This window comes from Budorcas taxicolor, chromosome 2 (assembly GCF_023091745.1).
Source record: "Budorcas taxicolor isolate Tak-1 chromosome 2, Takin1.1, whole genome shotgun sequence".
Taxonomy (NCBI): Eukaryota; Metazoa; Chordata; class Mammalia; order Artiodactyla; family Bovidae; genus Budorcas; species Budorcas taxicolor.
The window spans coordinates 24,154,627-24,175,006 of NC_068911.1; the positions used below are offsets into that span (position 1 = coordinate 24,154,627).

At 43.1% G+C, this 20,380-nt stretch overlaps 1 protein-coding gene across 1 annotated transcript in view; it reads left to right on the plus strand.

Moving 5' to 3' along the window:
• The window catches only part of DNAH3 (dynein axonemal heavy chain 3), a 229,731-nt gene extending 209,351 nt beyond the window's left edge, over nt 1-20,380 (plus strand). Inside the window, exons 55-62 of the mRNA XM_052659374.1 lie at nt 979-1,223; nt 3,241-3,357; nt 6,686-6,840; nt 7,657-7,824; nt 10,092-10,234; nt 14,397-14,601; nt 15,613-15,750; nt 20,027-20,380. Coding sequence (XP_052515334.1) covers nt 979-1,223; nt 3,241-3,357; nt 6,686-6,840; nt 7,657-7,824; nt 10,092-10,234; nt 14,397-14,601; nt 15,613-15,750; nt 20,027-20,380 — 1,525 coding nt within the window. The remainder of the gene's footprint in view (nt 1-978; nt 1,224-3,240; nt 3,358-6,685; nt 6,841-7,656; nt 7,825-10,091; nt 10,235-14,396; nt 14,602-15,612; nt 15,751-20,026) is intronic.

The window sequence follows — 20,380 nt, forward strand, 5'->3', positions numbered from 1 at the left end:
TCAGCCTGTGTCTTTAATGACTTTTCACCCCCAAATCTGCCTGTTGGAAATCTTTCTAATGTCTAGCAAAAAAAACTCCACAAAAATGAAACAAAACAGATGCCACATATGTATGTAGCTTGAGCCTGAGTAAGAAAAGCAAATGAAAGACAATATGCCAACATGTTAACCTGTAGATGGTAAAATTATATATATATATATATGTTTCTTACTAAATACTTTTGCCTATGTTCTCATTTTTTTATGGATATAGATAAAATTTTATTATTTAAGGAAAAAAATCTTCCATATTCTCAAGACCCATTTCAAATGCCACTGGCCTCTATGACGGAAGTCAGCAAACTTTTCCTGTGAAGGGCCTGATAGTGAATATTTTAGGCTTTGCAGGCCGTATTGTCAAATGCAGCTATTTAACTCAGCTGTTGTAGCATGAAAGCATCCCTAAATAATTTGTAAATAAAGGGGTGTGGCCATGTTTCAATAAAACTTTATTTATAAACATAGGTTAAGGCTAGATTTGACTCCCTGGCAGTAGTTTGCAGACATCTGCTCTCCCCACCCCATGTATCCCCACAGCCTATTATTTCCCTTCCTCCCTGCAGTCTTGATTTTAAAACTTCTTGGCACTGCTTGTCTTTTCTCCCCTCCTCAGCTCCCATTTCCCTTCCCCTCCTCTGCACACCCCCCACCCTGCCCCTGACACCCCCAGTAGCAAGACTGTGAGTAATCTGGAAGCAAGAAACAAGGTGTGTCCTTGTAAACCCCACCTGACCTTGCTATACCTCTGTTTCCTCACTGGCAAAGGGGATGGTAAATCAGAGGGTGGCTGTGAGGATTAAAGTAAATGAAGGGACATAAATTCTCAGCATTGGGTTCAACATCTATCAGAGTATAAAAAATGGTAGTTATTTTTTTTTGTTACTGTTTTTAATATATGTATTACATTGCTCTAAATAATTGGATCTGTTGCTTTTCTAGACTCTGGTTAACCAGCTATCCATCAGAGAAGTTTCCAGTCAGCATCCTCCAGAATGGGATTAAAATGACCAATGAGCCCCCTAAAGGGCTCCGGGCCAATCTTTTGCGCTCTTACCTCAATGACCCCATCTCAGACCCCGTGTTCTTCCAAAGCTGTACCAAAGCAGTAATGTGGCAAAAGTTATTGTTTGGCCTTTGCTTCTTCCATGCCATCGTTCAAGAGAGGAGAAACTTTGGACCCCTAGGTGAGAGATGACAGCATACCTGGATTGCTGGGGGAAAGATCACAGACAGATGTAGAAATGCATTCAAGTTTGTACTCAGGGTTGCCAGTAAAATAAGGTGTAAGAAAAAAGATAAGGTATAAGTACATTCCATGTAATATTTGGGGCATATTTATACTAAATGTGATTTGTTGTTTATCTGAAATTAATTTCACTGAGTGTCCATGCATTTTTCTTTAATAAGTCTGACAACCTTATAACCAGGTTAGGATTAGGGTCAGGGAAAGAGGTGATGCTCCAGAATCAGAGGTCTCCTAATTACTGAAGTTATGTGATAATGAGAAGATTGAAAGCTCTTCCCTTTGGTGTGTATTTGCCTAGCTTGGGTACAATGGCCATTCTCCAGGGAATTTTCACCAGGTACTTTATAACAGTTTAGGTTGCTCTCTTTACATGTGCATAACAATGAAAGAAATACAACTGGGAAATCTGTCTGTGCTTCTTCTTGCAAAAAATAAACATAAATTTTTTTATTAATGTAACCTATCCATGGCCTAACTTAAGTGACTTAGTGTTCTTGTTGGAACAAATCATCAAACTAAATACAGATCTCAAGTCACCATGATTTTAAGGATGGATTGTTTTTCTCTTGGAGAATGGATGGATATCCATATCATTTCTCATGGATCATTTTTCTCATTATTAATCCCATGGACTGCCTCTGATTCTTTTCTTGAAATGACCCACCCCAAGGTATTCTTAGCAATTTGGGAGGGTTACCAAAGGAGGCAAATTGTCTTCTTGGTGATTCCCTCCGAGCATTCTCTTTCCTTCTACCTGTCCCAGCTGGCGCCACACCACCTGAGTCTTCCACTTAGGGTTTCAGGGATGAGACAGCCAAAGCGGACACTCCCTCTACACTTGCATCTCACACACCACATTCTTCCATCCATGCCTAACCTCCAAAAATCCATACAACAATTTGGCTTATAGTCCACTGCCCAGTAGTGTTTTGTTTGCCAGAACACAAGTTTTGGGGTTTTTTAAAAAATTTATTAATTTATTAATAATAAATAATTGTTGGCTGCACTGGCTCCTCATTGCTGCCTGAGGGTTTTCTCCAGCTCCAGCGAGTGAGGGCTACTCTTCATTGCAGTGGCTTCTCCCATTGCAGAGCACCAGCTCTAAGGTATGGGCTCAGTAGTTGTGGCACACAGGATTAGCTGCCCCGCTGCATGTGGAATCTTCCTGGACCAGGGATCAAACCTGTGTCCCCTGCATTGACAGGCAGGTTCTTAATCACTAGACCACCAGGGAAGTCCAAGTTTTTGTTGTGTTTAATTTGAATGTGAATTGTTTAGGAGGAAATTAAACATCTCCATTGAATGCAGGTCCCACCACACCCTACTGTCTTACATCAGGCCTACTTCATACATTTATGTTACTTGCATAGCCCCACTGGGCATTTATCATTATAAACTTTGGAAATACAGTGCAAGGAGGGGAATTCTCAAAACTAACTTAGTATTGCTCAATCACAGATACTGCTCTCTACCTGGTCACTAAGTTGTATCTGAGTCTTGCGACCCCATGGACTGTAGCCTGCCAGGCTTCTCTGTCCATGGGATTCTCCAGGCAAGAATACTGGAGTGGGTTGCCATTTCCTTTTACACTAAACCTATGCTTTAGTGTTATTTTTGGCATTCTATGTGCCATCTCCTTCTCCAATGTATTACCATGGTATTCCAGCCAGGGTGAAAAATCCTATTCCACAAATCCCAGGATGGTAACATCTTCCTTAACAAATGGGGAGATCCATAAGGAAATTGACTTTAGAATGGATGTTTTTTTCAGGCAATATGTCTCCCACGCTGGCAGTAAACGCCAAAGCTAATTGTTGCTAGTAGGTGCTTAATATTCATGGGACTGAAAAGAGGCTCTTGATCCATAATGATGTTTAACTTCACCAGCCCGATCTCGGAGTGGGAATTAAGAACTCTCATCCCTGAAGCATCTGATTCATCTTTGCCTCATGCAGGTTGGAATATTCCTTATGAATTCAATGAATCTGACCTGAGGATTAGTATGCGACAGATCCAGATGTTTCTGAATGATTACAAGGAGGTGCCATTTGATGCTCTGACCTACCTGACAGGTATTTATGGGAGGAGGCTTTGACAACCATAAACCTCCACAATTATGCTCCACCTTCCTGCTCCTCTGCTCCCAGCTCCATTCTTTTACTCACTTATGCCTTCAACAAACATTGAGCTCTTACTGATGCTGGTCACCATGCTGGATATTGTAAAACAAGAAAAAAAACATACCAAAAAATCAAGATCAATCCCTCCCCTTAAGTGGTGCGCAGTCTACAAAGGGAGAGAAACATAACAAAATAAATGACAATACAGTGGTAAGTTCAATAAGAGAAACATTTATAAAGTAGACAGGCAGCACAACTAGATTAAATTTCAGATATGGGCTGGGGATGATTAGGGATAACTTCCTTAAGGCATTAAAGATGGTTTTGAGGGATAAGTAGGGTTTTACAACTGGAAGAAGAAAGTGGCAGTGAGTGGTGAAAAAAGAAGGCGAGTGCTCCCAGCAGAGACACTCTGAGGTGAAAATGACCCTTGCTGGTTTGTATTAAAGCAATTCATCAGTGGTCTTTTATTAACCATCCAATATACACCAGTACATAATATAGGAGAATGTAAATATATAAAACTTGATCACTGCCCTCAAGAAAAATACCATGTAACCCTAGAGAGAGGAGATAGAATATAGATGGGCTAAATAAGTGGATTACTATGGCCAAAAGTCAAAGTGCAGCTCAAAAGAAAAACCTGGGCATCTTCAAGGTCACTTACAAGTTTCTCCTTCAACTCTGGATCCTTTCCCCAGTCAAATGGCAGGTGCGTTACCTACATCATTCAGTTTTCACAGTAATCTTATAAGCTTCATGTTAGTGACCCTGTTTTACAGCTGGCAAAACTAAGATCTTAGCACAGGGGTTCTCAGCTAAGGGTGATTTTACCTCCTGGGGGCATTTGACAAATTGAAGAGACATTTTTTGTTGTCACAACCAAATGGATGTGCTACCGGGTAGAGGCCAGGATGCTGCTAAACCTCCTTCAGTGCACAGGACAGCCCCCTACAACACAGAACTACTCAGTGCACAACATGTCAATCATGCCAAGATTAAGAAACTCTGCTTTAGAGTGATTAAAGTAAAAGCTGACACAGACCTTACTTCAACACAGTGTCCCCTAAAACAAAACCCCAAGTGACATGCACAACATAAGTTCAGTGGATTTTAGTTTAGTGAAAGACCTTTTCCAAATAAGTGAGCCATATTCCCATTATTCCAGGCCACACAGAAGCACATGCCAAAGCTCTTCTTCAGATCACAGAATGAGTGCATAAGTGTCCTGGGATATGGTCTTAGCACTGGACTGCCTGGCAGCTCATTAACCAACCCACCCCAGTTGTGCTAGCTGGCCTGAGAATAGTCACTTTCCAACTGTACCAATCAGGATAGACTAGTTAGGCTGAGATGACACGCAATCTCCAAATCTCAAGGATGTAAGACACCAAAGGTCTATTTCTTGCCCATCCTGTTATACATGTCCAGTGTGAATTGGCAAGGCTCTCTGTTCATTGTAATTGTCTATCAGAGGCACAGTTGGCAAAGGCTTTACCAACTTTTGATGCCACCATCTCAACATATACTTGTGTGGTCACTGCCACAGGGGTAGCACTGAAGAGCTCATGTTGGGAATTAAATATGCAAGAAGTTGTCACCTGGCCACACCTTACTGCAAGAAGTGTAGTGAGGGAAGTGTAGGAGAAGGGAAGGGTAACCTTCCTATGTGCCTGGAAGGAAAGACGAACCAGATGGAGATGACTATCAGAGCTCTGAGACCAAGAGACGAACTAACCAAAGAGATAGGTCTTGTTTGGAGAGTGGTGATCTAAACAGATGGACTGAAGTCGAATACATTCTTAATCTGGTACCCCCAGCTCTGTGGCAGAGCCAATGGGAAATCTTGAAGAGATATAATACAAATCCTGTCTCTGTAGAAACTTGTGTTCTTACTGTAAAGAAGAGATATATAAGTAAAGAAATGCACTTTCCCTCATAAACATAAAACCCAGGGCCTTAAGGGTACCCCCCGAAGTAGACTTTGCTGATGAGGGGGTGGTGGTGGCACCCTGAGCCATGACCCTGCACCTCAGGCTTACCTTCACCTGTAGTCCCTCTTTGGTGGCTTCTAGCACTGCCAGGCTGACTTCAGCGGGGAACCACTCTCGAGTGTCACCATAAACCTATTTACAGCTGGGACAAACTGTAATGTTCACACTAAATTTTGCTGAAGGCCTGAGAAGTCAACACAGAGAGATCTAGGTGGTGGTTTAAGGTAAAGCAGTTTCCATAGGGCTCAAATTATTACTCAGTAGGTATAAACGTCCCCTTAGTCTCTTACTTCTCCCGTTATGAGCCACCAAGATGTTCCTCTTAGTCATTTAGACCCCTCCAATGCCAAAAGAAGCTGAGGCCTCTTCAACTTGTCATATTTCCTGCTTCATGTCCATAGACCTGCCCTTTCCTAGCATGGTTGAAATTGGAAATGAACCCACCCTTCAGGAGAGGCTTTGCATGTGCGCACGTGTGCACATGCACATACACACACACACACACAGATGTGTCTTTTTCTTTCAGACTAATGTGTTGTTCCCAACTTCCAAATATCAGGTAATACACACACTATTGAATCTGATCCAGCTAGAAAATGCATCCTGGGTTGCTGTCTCCTCAAAAGAATTACCTAATTCTTTTTGTAGAAATCTGAGTGTAGAAACCTGAGCTACAGAGAATGATGTTAATGATGGGGATGGGGGTAAGAGAGTCATATCTATGGATAATCTCAATTTTCTAAATTTGTGAAAGCAGTAATTGAATGTCTTCTATATGCCAAGCATTGTGCTAAATGTTTTATAAGTATTGTTAACCACAACCATGTAAGATGGGTATGCAGTTATCTCTTACTGACAGATGAGAAACTGCTAATAAGCGGCAAAAGTTGCAGCCTAGAAATTGGCTGAAATTGGAACTCATTACTGTCTCATGCCACAGTTCTTACCCTGAACCACATTTCTATACTGCTTTTCACATATATGTACACATATACACAAATGTCCAGACAAATATCTGGAAGATGCCGAAATGTTAACAGTTACCTTAGTTGAAATAATTGGTGAAGGCATTGCTTTTATTTCAGTTTATTGCTATTTTCTAAATTCTAATATAGGAACATGTACTATTTTTGTAGCAACCATAATACCATAAAGGCCTGGTCTTAAGCTAAGCTGAGCATGGTTTTTAGCAGCCCTGTGTCTCATTGTTGGCTGGAGGAATCCTCTGTTTTAGATTAATGACTAAGTTCATTATGGATTCAACTTCTTCTGTTGGCTGTCCCCAGGGGAATGTAATTATGGAGGCAGAGTAACGGATGACAAAGATAGGAGGCTCCTGCTATCCCTTCTGTCCACGTTCTACTGTAAGGAAATCGAGCAGGACCATTACTTTCTTGCTCCTGGGGACACTTACTACATCCCTCCTCATGGCTCCTACCAGGTAAGGGGCAGGAGGAGCTTGCCAGCCTCCATGTGGTTAGGGTTGCAGTTGTATCCAAGGAGGGACCAGGGATAGCTTGGGTTTCCTGACTTGGGTCCATAAGCTATTTCAAATCTTTCAAAAAACCTACAAGATAGACTGTATTACTATCTAGTGAATCCTAGGCATTTGGTAGACAAGATCTTTCAAAATATGGGGTCCATCTGGGGGGAAAAGGAAGGGATGGTTAAGATGAAGCTTTGCTGGTGAACAGGTTGGAAACTGCTACTTGAAAACAAAGGTTCAGAAGGTGGCACAGGGAGGGATAGAAAAACTGGATGGGAGTATGATAAACAGAAGAAGAAAACAAGAGATCTGAAGGATGAAAAGGGCTTGCTTTTATCGAGTACCTGTTATATACCAAGGCTTTATTCCTTCATAACCTCATTTATCTTCCCATTTGCAGATATGGAAACTGGGCTTTCGGGTGACTAGCTCAAGGTTACACAATTAGTTTAAGATGGAGCTAGGACCCGAATCCGTTTCTGTCTGAATCCAAATCCAATTTTGTCCCCAAAGCCAAGACTGCTGGTGGAGCAGGAAGGAAGCCAGCAGGGGAGATAACCCATCTACCTTCATATTCATACTCACTGTTCAGAAACCTGTAGGAGGGAAAGCTTGTGATGTCTTGGCCCTGGTGGTGTGTGCATGTGTGTGTGTATGGCCTGTGCTACCGAAACAGTGTGATTTCTATGTGGGTCTGGTCTGGCCAAACCCTGGGTTATCTGTGGGACCCCAAGAACCTGAACTTACATTAACTGAAGATTTTCTTTCCAGTCGTATATCGACTATCTCCGGAACCTCCCTATCACAGCCCACCCAGAAGTGTTTGGCCTCCATGAGAATGCTGACATCACCAAAGACAACCAGGAAACCAACCAGCTATTTCAAGGGGTGCTCCTGACCCTCCCTAGGCAGTCAGGAGGGAGTGGCAAGTCCCCTCAGGTAACCAGGCTTGAATTCAATTTCCTAGGCAATCTTCCCTCTAGCGGGCAGGCAGGATTATGGGTGATGACCAAGAAGGAAGAAAAGTGGAGTTGTGGCAGACCCCTGAGGAAAGGCATGGATGCTCTGGTCTTACTGTTGAGAGCCCTTAAATACTGAGCTGGTTTCTTAAAATGTCAGTCATTCCTAAATAACCTTCACATATCATCTGTACTCCATTTACATGACATTTTAAACCAAATCTCTTTTGCTTAAAAACATTTTAGAAACCGCACATCAGGATCGTAAGTGAAAACAAATCCAGTACCATTTTGATAAAGTCATGGCAGCCACAAAAAGAAAATGAAGGCTTAACATTATTAGGTTCTTCCAGCTGCTGCTGCTGAGGTCTTGCTGGCTCCTCGGGAAAAGAGGAGGATCAACAAGTGTTACAAAGCATTTAATTAGTCCTGACCTGACTTGAGACTTTCTCCTTGAAGGGAATGAAAAGAAAAAGGTGGCTAAAACTTGACAAGAGTGTGACTTTCTCACCATGTGATTCACTATTATTTCTCCAAGTCCTGGAGACACCTGGAATCATTTTGGGTGCCTCCTATGACTGTGAAGAAAGCTGAGCTCTGAAGAATTGATGCTTTTGAACTGTTGTTTTGGAGAAGACTCTTGAGAGTCCCTTGGACTGCAAGGAGATCCAACCAGTCCATTCTGAAGGAGATCAGCCCTGGGATTTCTTTGGAAGGAATGATGCTAAAGCTGAAGCTCCAGTACTTTAGCCACCTCATGCGAAGAGTTGACTCATTGGAAAAGACTCTGATGCTGGGAGGGATTGGAGGCAGGAGGAGAAGGGGATGACCGAGGATGAGATGGCTGGATGGCATCACTGACTCGATGGACATGAGTTTGAGTGAACTCAAGGAGATGGTGATGGACAGGGAGGCCTGGCGTGCTGCGATTCATGGGGTCGCAAAGAGTCAGACACAACTGAGTGACTGAACTGAACTGAACTGATGATCATTTCACTTGGTCTACACATGAGGGCAAAATGAGCCATACAAGATATGACCCACTTCAAGGCACTCATAAACCCAGAAGCAGTGCCAGATCCAAAACCGTATCTCCTGACTCTGTCCTGTTCTCTCTTTTCCTTCACTTCTTTTCTCCAACTTCTAAGCCACCCCATGTTCAACTTTTCTCAGCTGTGGATTTTGCATACAGTTGGCTTTGCATATCTGCAGGTTTTGCATCCTTGAGTTTGACCAAGATTGAAAATATTCAGAAAAAAATTTCCAGAAAGTTCCAAAAAGAAAAACTTGCATTTGCCTCACTTCATGATGTTTATATTGTATTTACCACTATTTACATAGCATTTACATTGTTTTAGGTAATATAAGTAATCTATAAATGATTTAAAGTATGAAGGGAAGGAGAGGTGTGTGTAGGCTATATGCAAATACTACACCATTTTACATAAGGGACTTGAGCATTTGTGGATTTTGGTCCTGCAACCAATTCCTAGTGGATTCCAAGGGATGATTGAATTTGGTTTCTTGATTTGGTTCATAGGACCATAAATGGTAATACATGTGAAGATAAAGCAGCCTGGTTTGTGTGTCTCAACTTAGGAAAGGAAATACCTCTCACAGTGGGAAGCGGAGAAGAAGTATACATTCCGCCTTCCCAGAATCACAGCATGGCAGAGCTGTGTGTCTCTCCCACATTCAGGTCTTACTCCTCCTCTTCCTACTCTTCCTCTAGGCCTTGTCCATTCCTTACTTGGCTAAATTCACTGGGCTCTTCTTGCTCAATGCTGAGGAACGGTCTACTGCTTTCCCAGATGTCCATGTCACTGGCTCTGAGCAAAGTCCCATCTGTACCAGGAGCTGGCCTTAAGGAGCTGGCTATGAGAGCCTTGGGAGATTGTCTCCTAGGAGTGACCTTGAAGACTGGAGGAGCTCTGCAGGGTTCAGCACTTACCTGAGCTACCTGGCTGGCTGAGCAGGAATTCCCTGCCCAACCCTCAGGCTTTCGCTCTGGCCCTGAGAACAGGACTCTCATTGTTTGGCTTAGAGGCAATGTCCTCCCTAAATCTAGGGCCAGCATGGGTAACCTCTGTACCTTCAAGGCAGAATTGGCTTCTGTAGGAGAGTTCCGAAAAGCTCCTATAGACTAAGTTTAGAAAGACAAATGCTCACTGCCTTAGGTTTACCTGGACAAAGTCCCAGCCCAGGGGCCTTGTTTCTCATTCACCTCTCTAATGCTTACACTTTAAGGAAGTGGTTGAGGAGCTGGCCCAGGACATACTCTCCAAGCTTCCCAATGAATTTGACTTGGAGTTGGTCATGAAGTTGTACCCTGTGGTCTATGAAGAATCCATGAACACTGTCCTAAGGCAAGAGCTCATCAGATTCAACAGGTGGGCTGTATGGTCTTACTTGGATCCTGGGAGTTAGAGTGTGAGGAGAAGGATCTAATAGGCAGTAACTAGAAAGGACACTTGATAAAGGTTGCTGTGCAGAGTTGGTTTGCCCTACCTGCAGGAAGGCATATAAATAGGGGCATCCCAGCATGTGTTCGGAGAAGGCAATGGCAACCCACTCCAGTACTGTTGCCTGGAAAATCCCATGGGCGGAGGAGCCTGGTAGGCTGCAGTCCATGAGGTCGTGAAGAGTCGGACACAACTAAGCGACTTCACTTTCACTTTTCCCTTCCATGCATTGGAGAAGGAAATGGCAACCCACTCGTGTTCTTGCCTGGAGAATCCCAGGGACGGGGGAGCCTGGTGGGCTGCTGTCTATGGGGTCACACAGAGTTGGACATGACTGAAGCGACTTAGCAGCAGCAGCATGTCTTGGTCCAGGGTTAAATCATTCCTTCTATTCATTTGTTCTTATTCATTCATGTGACATCTGTAAAGTGGAGTTAAAACCATTAGGCTAATAGTGAAAGTAATCATTAAAGCCACTTTTATTGAGCCTTTATTACCAGATATGGCTCCAAGTACTCAAGCCTTTGCATTCAAATCACACAATAGTCTTTTTTTTTTTCAGTTTTATATTTATTTGAAGTATTTCTTTATTGTCCAGTAAGGTTGTTTAACACATGGCAATTTTTAAAAAAATAATTGGCATTTTACATATTATATTTTATTTTTTAACCATTTATCATTTATTATTATCATTTTTTTTACTTTATAATATTGTATTACGTGTACCCCAGTGTTCATCGAAGCACTGTTTATAATAGCCAGGACATGGAAGCAACCTAGATGTCCATCAGTAGATGAATGGATAAGAAAGCTGTGATACATATACACAATGGAGTATTACTCAGCCATTAAAGAGAATACATTTGAATCAGTTCTAATGAGGTGGATGAAACTGGAGCCTATTATACAGATCAACCAGAAAGAAAAACACCAATACAGTATACTAACACATATATATAGAATTTAGAAAGACGGTAATGATAACCCTGTATGCGAGAGAGCAAAAGAGACAAACCTATAGAACACAATAGTCTTTTAAAACATGCACAATTAGTAATCCCTCTGCTATTGTTTTACAGATGAGAAAACTGAGACCCAGAAAGGCTAAGTAATTTGTTCAAGGTCACACAGTGATTCAATGACTGAACTGAGTTTGAACTCAGACCGATCCCAAAGCCCCTGCACTTAGCCAGTATGTGAAATCAGGGTAAACGTATAAAGGGTGGGGAGTTCAACCCATTGCTTCTACTCCAGGGGCAAGGAATGGCTATTATAAGATGGCATGGAGCTAATAGCCTCTGGCTTTCTATTCTAGTTCCCCCTCATTTCTCCTCCAGAGCACAGAGCCCAGTGGGATCACCTTGATTTGATTTCTAGATAGTCAAAACTGAAAGCATTCCAAAACACCATCTAGGAGAGATGAAAACTCATCTCTTCCACCTTCAAGTCAATGTTCTTGCTGCTCTACATACTCTATTTTTATTTTGTTTTTAAAATTTTTTAATTAATATTTTATTCTCATTGTTTTCCTCTAAGTTTATTATTACAAACCCTTGTGTCAAGGGCTGACTTTCAATAGATTGCAGTGAGGGAGCTGCTCTGCTATGTAATAAACCCAGAACCAGAAGCAGATCATCCAGGGAATGGTTTAGCACCAGGTTCCCCAAGAACAGTGTAGTGGGGCGAAGGGGGCACCTGCCTTTCCAGCCATGCCCCATATCCCAGGACGAAAGGCTGTCTGCACCAGACCCCAGTCCTGATGCACAGCAGGGCGCACCACACCATGCCCCCAGGAATGCTGCTGGCAGCCCGCTGGCAGGGACGGTGGGGGACCAGCTATCCGAGGACAGCCGATACTCCCATGGCGCTGCCATATCCTTCCACCTGGGTGAGATTCTGACTTAGAGGCATTCAGTCATAATCCCACAGATGGTAACTTTGCCCCATTGGCTCCTCAACCAAGCACATACACCAAATGTCTGAACCTGTGACCACAGACTCTAAATGCTGCTGTCTCCGTTTTTGCTCAATGGTCATTGCTTAGTTATAGGGACAGCCCTGACTCTGAAAGACTAGGAAACTGGAAGAATTTCATCTAAGAATTGATTGACCCTCTTAGTTTTAGTGTTACTCTCTAGAGTCAATAGTCAGTTGGCCATATGGGTGACCAAGCAAAATAGAGTGTGAGTCAAGGTTGCTGACTACTTGAGTCAATACCTTGGTATGATAGGATGCAGTCCTCATTCATCCGGACACCAGGCCAATGACTTTCCTCCTCTGCCACTCATTTGCCCCTAAGGTCATTGGAGCTCTTGGTGATTACAGTCACCTTCACTAGCCTTTGGGCTTTCCTAGTAGCTCAGTTGGTAAAGAATCCGCCTGCAATGCAGGAGACCCCGCTTCAATTCCTGGGTCAGGAAGATCCACTGGAGAAGGGATAGGCTTACCCACTCCAGTATTCGTGGGCTTCCCTGGTGGCTCAGCTGGTAAAGAATCCACCTGCAATGCAGGAGACCTGGGTTTGATCCCTGGGTTGGGAAGATCCCTTGGAGAAGGGAACAGGCTACCCACTCCAGTATTCTGGCCTGGAGAATTCCATGGACTGTGCTGTCCATGGGGTTGCAAAGACTCAGACACAACTGAATGACTTTCACTAGCCTCTACCACTGGCCATTATAATATAAGAGAAGAGGGTAACAGCACTTACATTTCAGTGGTGCTCAGGATTAATTACATTGGGCAATACTGCAACATACCTTCCCATTACCCTCTTTTTTTTTTTTTTTTTTCGCCTATTCACCTAGTGGTATGAGAAGCCCAGAATGACAGTTCACCTTCCAGTTCAGGGGAACCATTATTGCATCTTCTCAGGCAAACGTTCCTCCTTGAGTACTAAAAATCTTGAAACCAGCAGAGCTCATAGTTGCAAGAATAGAAATAGAACTTTTGCAAGTAGCTCTTTAGGTGTAATAGAGGTCTGTGGTATAATCCCTCAGAAGGCAGTTTTGCTCTTAACCCCTCAGCCAAGTATATACACCAATAACGTGTTTGAACCTTAAATTCCTCTTCATATAAATGTTTAATGGTTGCACATTCAGGGATCTGTTTCTTGGGTTTAAGCATTCTCATGTCCATTTGGCTAGGAGTCCATAAATCTCTGGACATGACAAGCTCTCTCTGGTAGCAGATTCTTTGGCACTCTCAGTTCCCTCCGGACTTGGTGAGTCCCCATAATAGAGGCCAGAGCCAAAGGCAGATGATCTTAGAATCTTTTAGGCTGCCCTTCAGCTGCCTTTTCTCAGGAAGGCATGAACCTCATAGTCTATAAAAAGAATTTTGTTTTTAAAACAAAGAAGAAGCCTTAAAACTGCATTACCCTTTGACCCAGAAGTTCTGCTTTTACTAAGCTGCTAAGTCGCTTCAGTCGTGTCCGACTCTGTGCAACCCCATAGACGGCAGCCCACCAGGCTCCCCCGTCCCGGGGATTCTCCAGGCAAGAACACTGGAGTGGGTTGCCATTTCCTTCTCCAATGCACGAAAGTGAAAAGTGAAAGTGAAGTCACTCAGTTGTGTCCAACTCTTTGCGACCCCATGGACTGCAGCCTACCAGGCTCCTCCATCCATGGGAGTTTCCAGGCAAGAGTACTGGAGTGGGTTGCCATTGCCTTCTAGTAATGTTATTTACAGTAACAACAATCTAGAAATAATATGTTTCAGCAAGAGGAATAATTAGATAAAATGGAACACCTTGCAGTCATTAAAAAGAATGATTTTAGGTAGGTCTCTATTGAATAGGAAAGATGTTCCCTTTATGCTAAGAGAGAAAAACAAATTACATATATATATATATATATATATAATCCCATTAAAAATAATTTGTGTTTACATATAGAAAAATCTAGAAAGATATACATCAGAGTTATCTTTAGGTGGTGATTTAATTTTTTCTCATCTTTACAATTCTCTCATGAACGTATATTATCGGACTTTTTAAAGGGAGGAAAAGTAAAAGGAGACTTGGAGTCAGTGAACTTGGGGTAGAATGAGGTCATTGGAGAGCCAGGCTGAGTCTTCTCCTTTGTTCTTGCAGATTGACAGAAGTGGTTCACAGAAGCCTCATCGATCTTGGCCGAGCAATTAAAGGGCAGGTTCTGATGTCCTCAGAGCTGGAGGATGTCTTCAGTAGCATGCTTGTGGGTAAAGTGCCAGCCATGTGGATGGCAAAGTCCTACCCATCACTGAAGCCCCTGGGAGGCTATGTGGCTGACCTGCTAGCCCGCCTGGCCTTCTTCCAGGTACCTCGGAATCAGGGTAACTGGGCACCTGGGATTCTCATTCAGGTGGAGAGGACATTCTGGAATGACAGGTTAGAGGTGAAAGGGGATAGGGTAGCCACAGAGCATCCTGGATTGAGCACCTTCTGGAAACTCTTACTAGGGTTGCGGACAGGAGGGAGACTTTCAAAGTCCTTGAAAAGTTTATAGCCTATAAAGGCAGGAGTAGGAATGAGAATAAATGCCACAAACCGGTGTCTCATGGGCTACATACAGCTCATGGGCTAATAGATAGATTTCGTTTGGCTACCTGGTAATTTAAAAATCTGAGGGCTTCCCTGGTGGCTCAGTGGTAAAGAATCTGCCTGTCAATGAAGGAGACAGTGGATCGATCCCTGATCCAGGAAGATCCCACATGCAGTTGGAGCAACTAAACTGATTCACCACAACTGTTGAGCCTGTGCTCTAGAGCCTGGGAGCCACAACTATGGACCCCATGTGCCACAACTACTGAAGGCCAAGCACCCTAGAGCCTGTGCTCCTCAACTAGAGAGTAGCACCTGCTTGCTGCAACCAGAGGCAAGTTTGTGCAGCAATGAAAATAAATACAATTTTTAAAATATTAAAAAAATTAAACTTCGAGCTAGCATATAAATACTGGATTATTACATATAAAAATACAGATTTTTTCTTGCAAAAAAAGGAAGACCTGAATCAATGGACCTGCATACCTGCATGGCAACTACTGCTGGAATTGAGTAGCTGTTGCTTAGACAAGACATATATTCTCTACTGCTATAGTCCCTTCTACTCTCTACTGTATCCCTAACACCAGCTTGCACCAGTGCTTTTTACTTCAAACTGGGAAAATAGAAGATAAAGGAAAATAAAAGATAAGACTACAAAGTCTGCCTGTTTCCAGAAAAATGAGAAAAAGCCTATTTCTTTATGGGACTCATTTTTATTATTATTGCCTTTGAACTATCTTTGATGTATGACTGATTTTGCATTTTTATTTCTGTGGTTCTCTAGGAATGGATTGACAATGGACCTCCTGTGGTCTTTTGGATCTCTGGATTCTACTTTACACAGTCTTTTTTGACAGGAGTCTCTCAGAATTATGCTCGGAAATACACCATCCCCATTGATCACATTGGATTTGAGTTTGAGGTAGGGGCATTTAGGGTACAACAGCTCAAAGCAGGGTTGTCCATTTCCTTGAGTCCAAACATTTAGATGTGTTAAAGTTCAAATACTTATGAGATGATACAAATGAAGTATTTAGCATGACTTAAAGTAGCTCCAAGGAGATGGAAATGGCAACTCACTCCAGTATTTTTGCCTGGAGAATCCCAGAGATGGAGGAGCCTGGTGGTCTGCCGTCTAAGGGGTCGCACAGAGTCTGACACGACTGAAGTGACTTAGCAGCTGTAGCAGCAGCAGCAGCAAAGTAGCTCCAAAGTTATCCCCAACAGAACCAGAGGGTTCCCAATGCTTTGTCTCTTGTGTATATAAAAAGGGAATCTTTCCAGAGGAAAACTCTGCCACAGTTGTACCAAAAACAATGAAAGCATATTCCATACTGTCTATTCAACACGGTGGACTTTTCATTTGGAAGGATGTTAAAGGTCTTGTGTAGGGCTTTGCTTAAAGTCAAAGGATGCCAATAGTCAAGAATCACCCAATCTATGTTTGGAGAGAAAGGAGTAGACAGACTTTAATAGAACATTGTAGAATTTTAAATTTTATGGAAAGATCCTTTGAGATCATCTCACCCAGACATCACAAACTAATTGCCTTAGATATTAGTTTAGTTTATAAATGAACTTGACTGGCCTTTCTTGTTGTTGTTGTTCACTCAGTTGTGTCTGACTCTTAGGAACCCCATGGATGCACACCAGGCTTCCCTGTCCTTCACCACCTCCCAGAGCTTGCTCAAACTCATGTCCATTAAGTCAGTGGTACCATCCAACCATCTCGTCCTCTGTCGTCCCCTTCTCCTCCTGCCTTCAATCTTTCCCACCATCAGGGTCTTCTGTAATGAGTCTGCTCTTTGTATCAGGTAGCCAAAGTATTGGAGCTTCAACATCAGTCCTTCCATTGAATATTCAGGGTTAATTTCCTTTAGGATTCACTGATTTGATCTCCTTGAAGTCCAAGGGAGTCTCAAGAGTCTTCTCCAACACCACACTTCAAAAGCATCCATTCTTTGGTGCTCAGGCTTCTTTATACTCCAACGCTCACATCCATATGTGAATAGTGGAAACACCATAGCTTTGACTACGTGGACCTTTGTTGGAAAGATAGTATCTCTACTTTTTAATATGCTGTTTAGGTTTGTCAAATCTTTCTTCCAAAGAGCAAGCGTCTTTTAATTTCATGGCTGCTGTCACCATCTGCAGTGAGTTTGGAGCCAAAGAAAATAAAGTCTGTTACTGTTTCCATTGTTTCCCCAACTATTTGCCATGAAGTGATAGGACCAAATGCCATGATCTTACTTTTTTGAATACTGAATTTTAAGCCAGCTTTTTCACTCTCCTCTTTCACCTTCATCAAGAGGCTCTTCAGTTCCTCTTTGCTTTCTACCATAAGGGTAGTATCATCTGCATATCTGAGGTTATTGATATTTCTCCTGGCAATCTTGATTCCAGCTTGTGTTCCATCCAGCCCAGCATTTCGCATGATGAACTCTGCATATATGTTAAATAAGCAGGTTGACAATACATAATCTTGACATACTCCTTTCCCAATTTTGAACCAGTTTGTTGTTCCATGTCTGTTCCTTCTTGACCTGCATAGGTTTCTCAGGAAGCAGGTAGGGGGTCTGGCATTATCATCTCTGTAAGAATTTTCCACTGTTCCTATGCAATATTGTTCCTTACAGCATCAAATTTTACTTTGAACACCAGACACATGCACAACTGGGCATTTTTTCCACTTTGCCTCAAACTCTTCACTCCTTATGGAGCTGTTTCTCTGATCTTCTTCAGTAGCATATCAGGCACCGACTGACCTGGGGATTTCATCTTTCAGTGTTATATCTTTTTGTCTTTTCATACACTTATGGTGTTTGAAAGGTTGTGGCTACAAGCCATGTGTTACCCCGGGATTCATGACATTGGAGAGGATTTCAATCCGGGGCTAGAGACAAGTCTTGACTACTCGGAGCTTTTTGTATGGCTAAGTTTTTTTTAAAGTATAATAGAGATAGGGAAAGCTTCTGATATATACATCAGAAAGGGACAGAGAGTACCCGCTTGCTAGTTTTTAGCAAGGCATTTTATGTCTGTTAGCAATTTTCTAATCAGAAGACACCTCCAGTCTAAGGGAGTTTCACCAGGCCCCTCTCCCACAATATACATTTTGAGATAGAATGGCACAAGGTGTGTCATCCCCCAGCCATAAAGTAATTGACATGAATACTGGTTGTTGAGTCATTATCAGCCCAAGCTTTGGAAAAAAAAAAAAAGTCTTAGGTGGAACCAATTTGAAGAAAGGCAAATTCTAAAGCAAATACATAGTTTCATTAACATTGCTTAAGAAAAACATTTCCATAATAAAGCAGCACTGGTTAGCTCAAGGTCTGAGAAAAGTTAAGTTCAGGCAGAACCAGGTGTTGTCAACAGAGAAGGGAAAAAAGTCTGCCACTTGCAATCTATTTTCTCCGACAGCCTGGGGACCTCATACCAAGGCTGTTAACACCCTCAGGTTCTCAAGGCAAGAATACTGAAGTGGTTTACCATTCCCTTCTCCAGTGGACCATGTTTTGTCAGAACTCTCCACCATGACCCATCCGTCTTGGGTGGCCCTACACGGCATGGCTCATAGTTTCATTGAGTTAGACAAGGCTGTGGTCCACGTGATCAGTTTGGCTAGTTTTCTGTGATTGTGGTTTTCATTCCGTCTGCCCTCTGATGAATGAGGATAACAGGCTTGTGGACGCTTCCTAATGGCTGTGGGGAAAACTGGGTCTTGCTTTGGTAGGTGGAGCCATGCTCAGTAAATCTAATTTTCTGCTGATGGGGGGCGGGGGGTGGTGGTGGTGGGGACAACACAGTGTGTTCCCTCCCGTGGTTTGGCCTGAGGCCACACTATGGTAGAGGTAATGGAGGTAATGGTGACCTCCTTCTAAAGTACTTACTGCCAGCACACCACAGCTCCCAGGACTGTTGTAGTTGGTGCCCGTGACCTCATGGCAGGCCACTGTCAACCCACGCCTCCACCGGAGACTCCTGGACACTCACAGGCATGTTTGGCTCAGTCTCTTGTGGGGTAGCTGCCCCTTTCTCCTGCGTCCTGGTGCACACAAGCTTTTGTTTGTGCCCTCCAAGTGTTTGTTTCCCCAGTCCTGTGGAATTTCTGTAATCAAATCCCACTGGCCTTCAAAGTCGAATTCCTGGGGGTTCTCAGTCCTTTTGCTGGATCCCCAGATTGGGAAATCTGTTGAGGGCCCTAGAACTTTTGCAACAGTGTGAGAACTTCTTTGGTATAAGTGTTCTCCAGTTTGTGGGGCGTCTGCTTGATGGCTCTATAGTGGAGCTAATGGCAACCTCCTCCAAAAGGACTTATGTCACATACCATGCCTCCCAGGTCTGCTGCCGCCAGAGGCCCTGGTCCCCATAGCAGGCCACTGCTGACCTGTGCCTCTGCAGGAGAACACTCAAACACTCAAAGGCAGGTCTGGCTATCTCTTGTGGGGGTCACTGCTCCTTTCCCTTGGTCCTGGTGTGCACAAGGTTGTTTGTGCCCTCCAAGCATCTCTGGCAGGTCTGAGGTTTGATTCTAAATGTGATTTTGCCCTTTCTACCATCTTGTCAGGGCCTCTCCTTTGCCCTTGGATGCGGCGTGTTTTTTTTTTTTTCCTTGTGGGATACTACATTCTCCTGTCAATGGTTGTTCACAGCAGCTAGTTATGATTTTCGTGTTCTCACAAGAGAAGATGAGCACACGTCCTTCTACTCCACAATCTTAAAGAAGTTTATCAGCTCCGAATCTAAACAATGGTATGCTAGGGCTGGCTCATACTAACTCACCAGAGCCAGTTACAGGTGGTTGTTAAATAATGGATATGCTGAAATTGATCATGGTGGGGCTCTTTACACCACAGAAATTGACAGAAGCTATAAATCAAAGTTTTACTTCTTCTACTAGAGAACTATTTTACCAGCATGCAGCTGAATCTAACCCCTCACTTTACAGATCCATATTCAGAAAGGGGAAAGATTATACAAGGCCACTAAGGTAGGTAATAGTTAATGTGGCCTCCTGGTTCTTGTTGACTGGAAATCAGACATGGCCCATGTAGCATGTAGGAATATTATCAGAGAAGTCTGAGTGTCCTGGGAGACAGACAGTAAAGCCAGTTTTTACCTTTTCAGTCTCTTAATGCTGCCTCATTTAGGAAAATGGCAGGTAACAATGGAACTCACAGCTTCCTGTCTTTCAGGTAACCACACAAGAAACAGCCATGGAGAGTAACCCAGAAGATGGGGCCTACATAAAAGGACTCTTCTTAGAAGGCGCCCGTTGGGACAGGAACAAGATGCAGATCGGGGAGTCTTTCCCCAAAATCCTCTACGATCCATTACCAATCATTTGGCTGAAACCTGGGGAAAGTGCAATGTTTCTGCATCAGAACATTTATGTGTGTCCAGTCTACAAAACAAGTGCCAGGAGAGGTACCCTCTCCACAACAGGGCACTCCACCAACTATGTTCTATCCATTGAACTCCCAACTGACAGGCCTCAGAAGCACTGGATAAACCGAGGAGTTGCCTCTCTGTGCCAGCTAGATAATTGA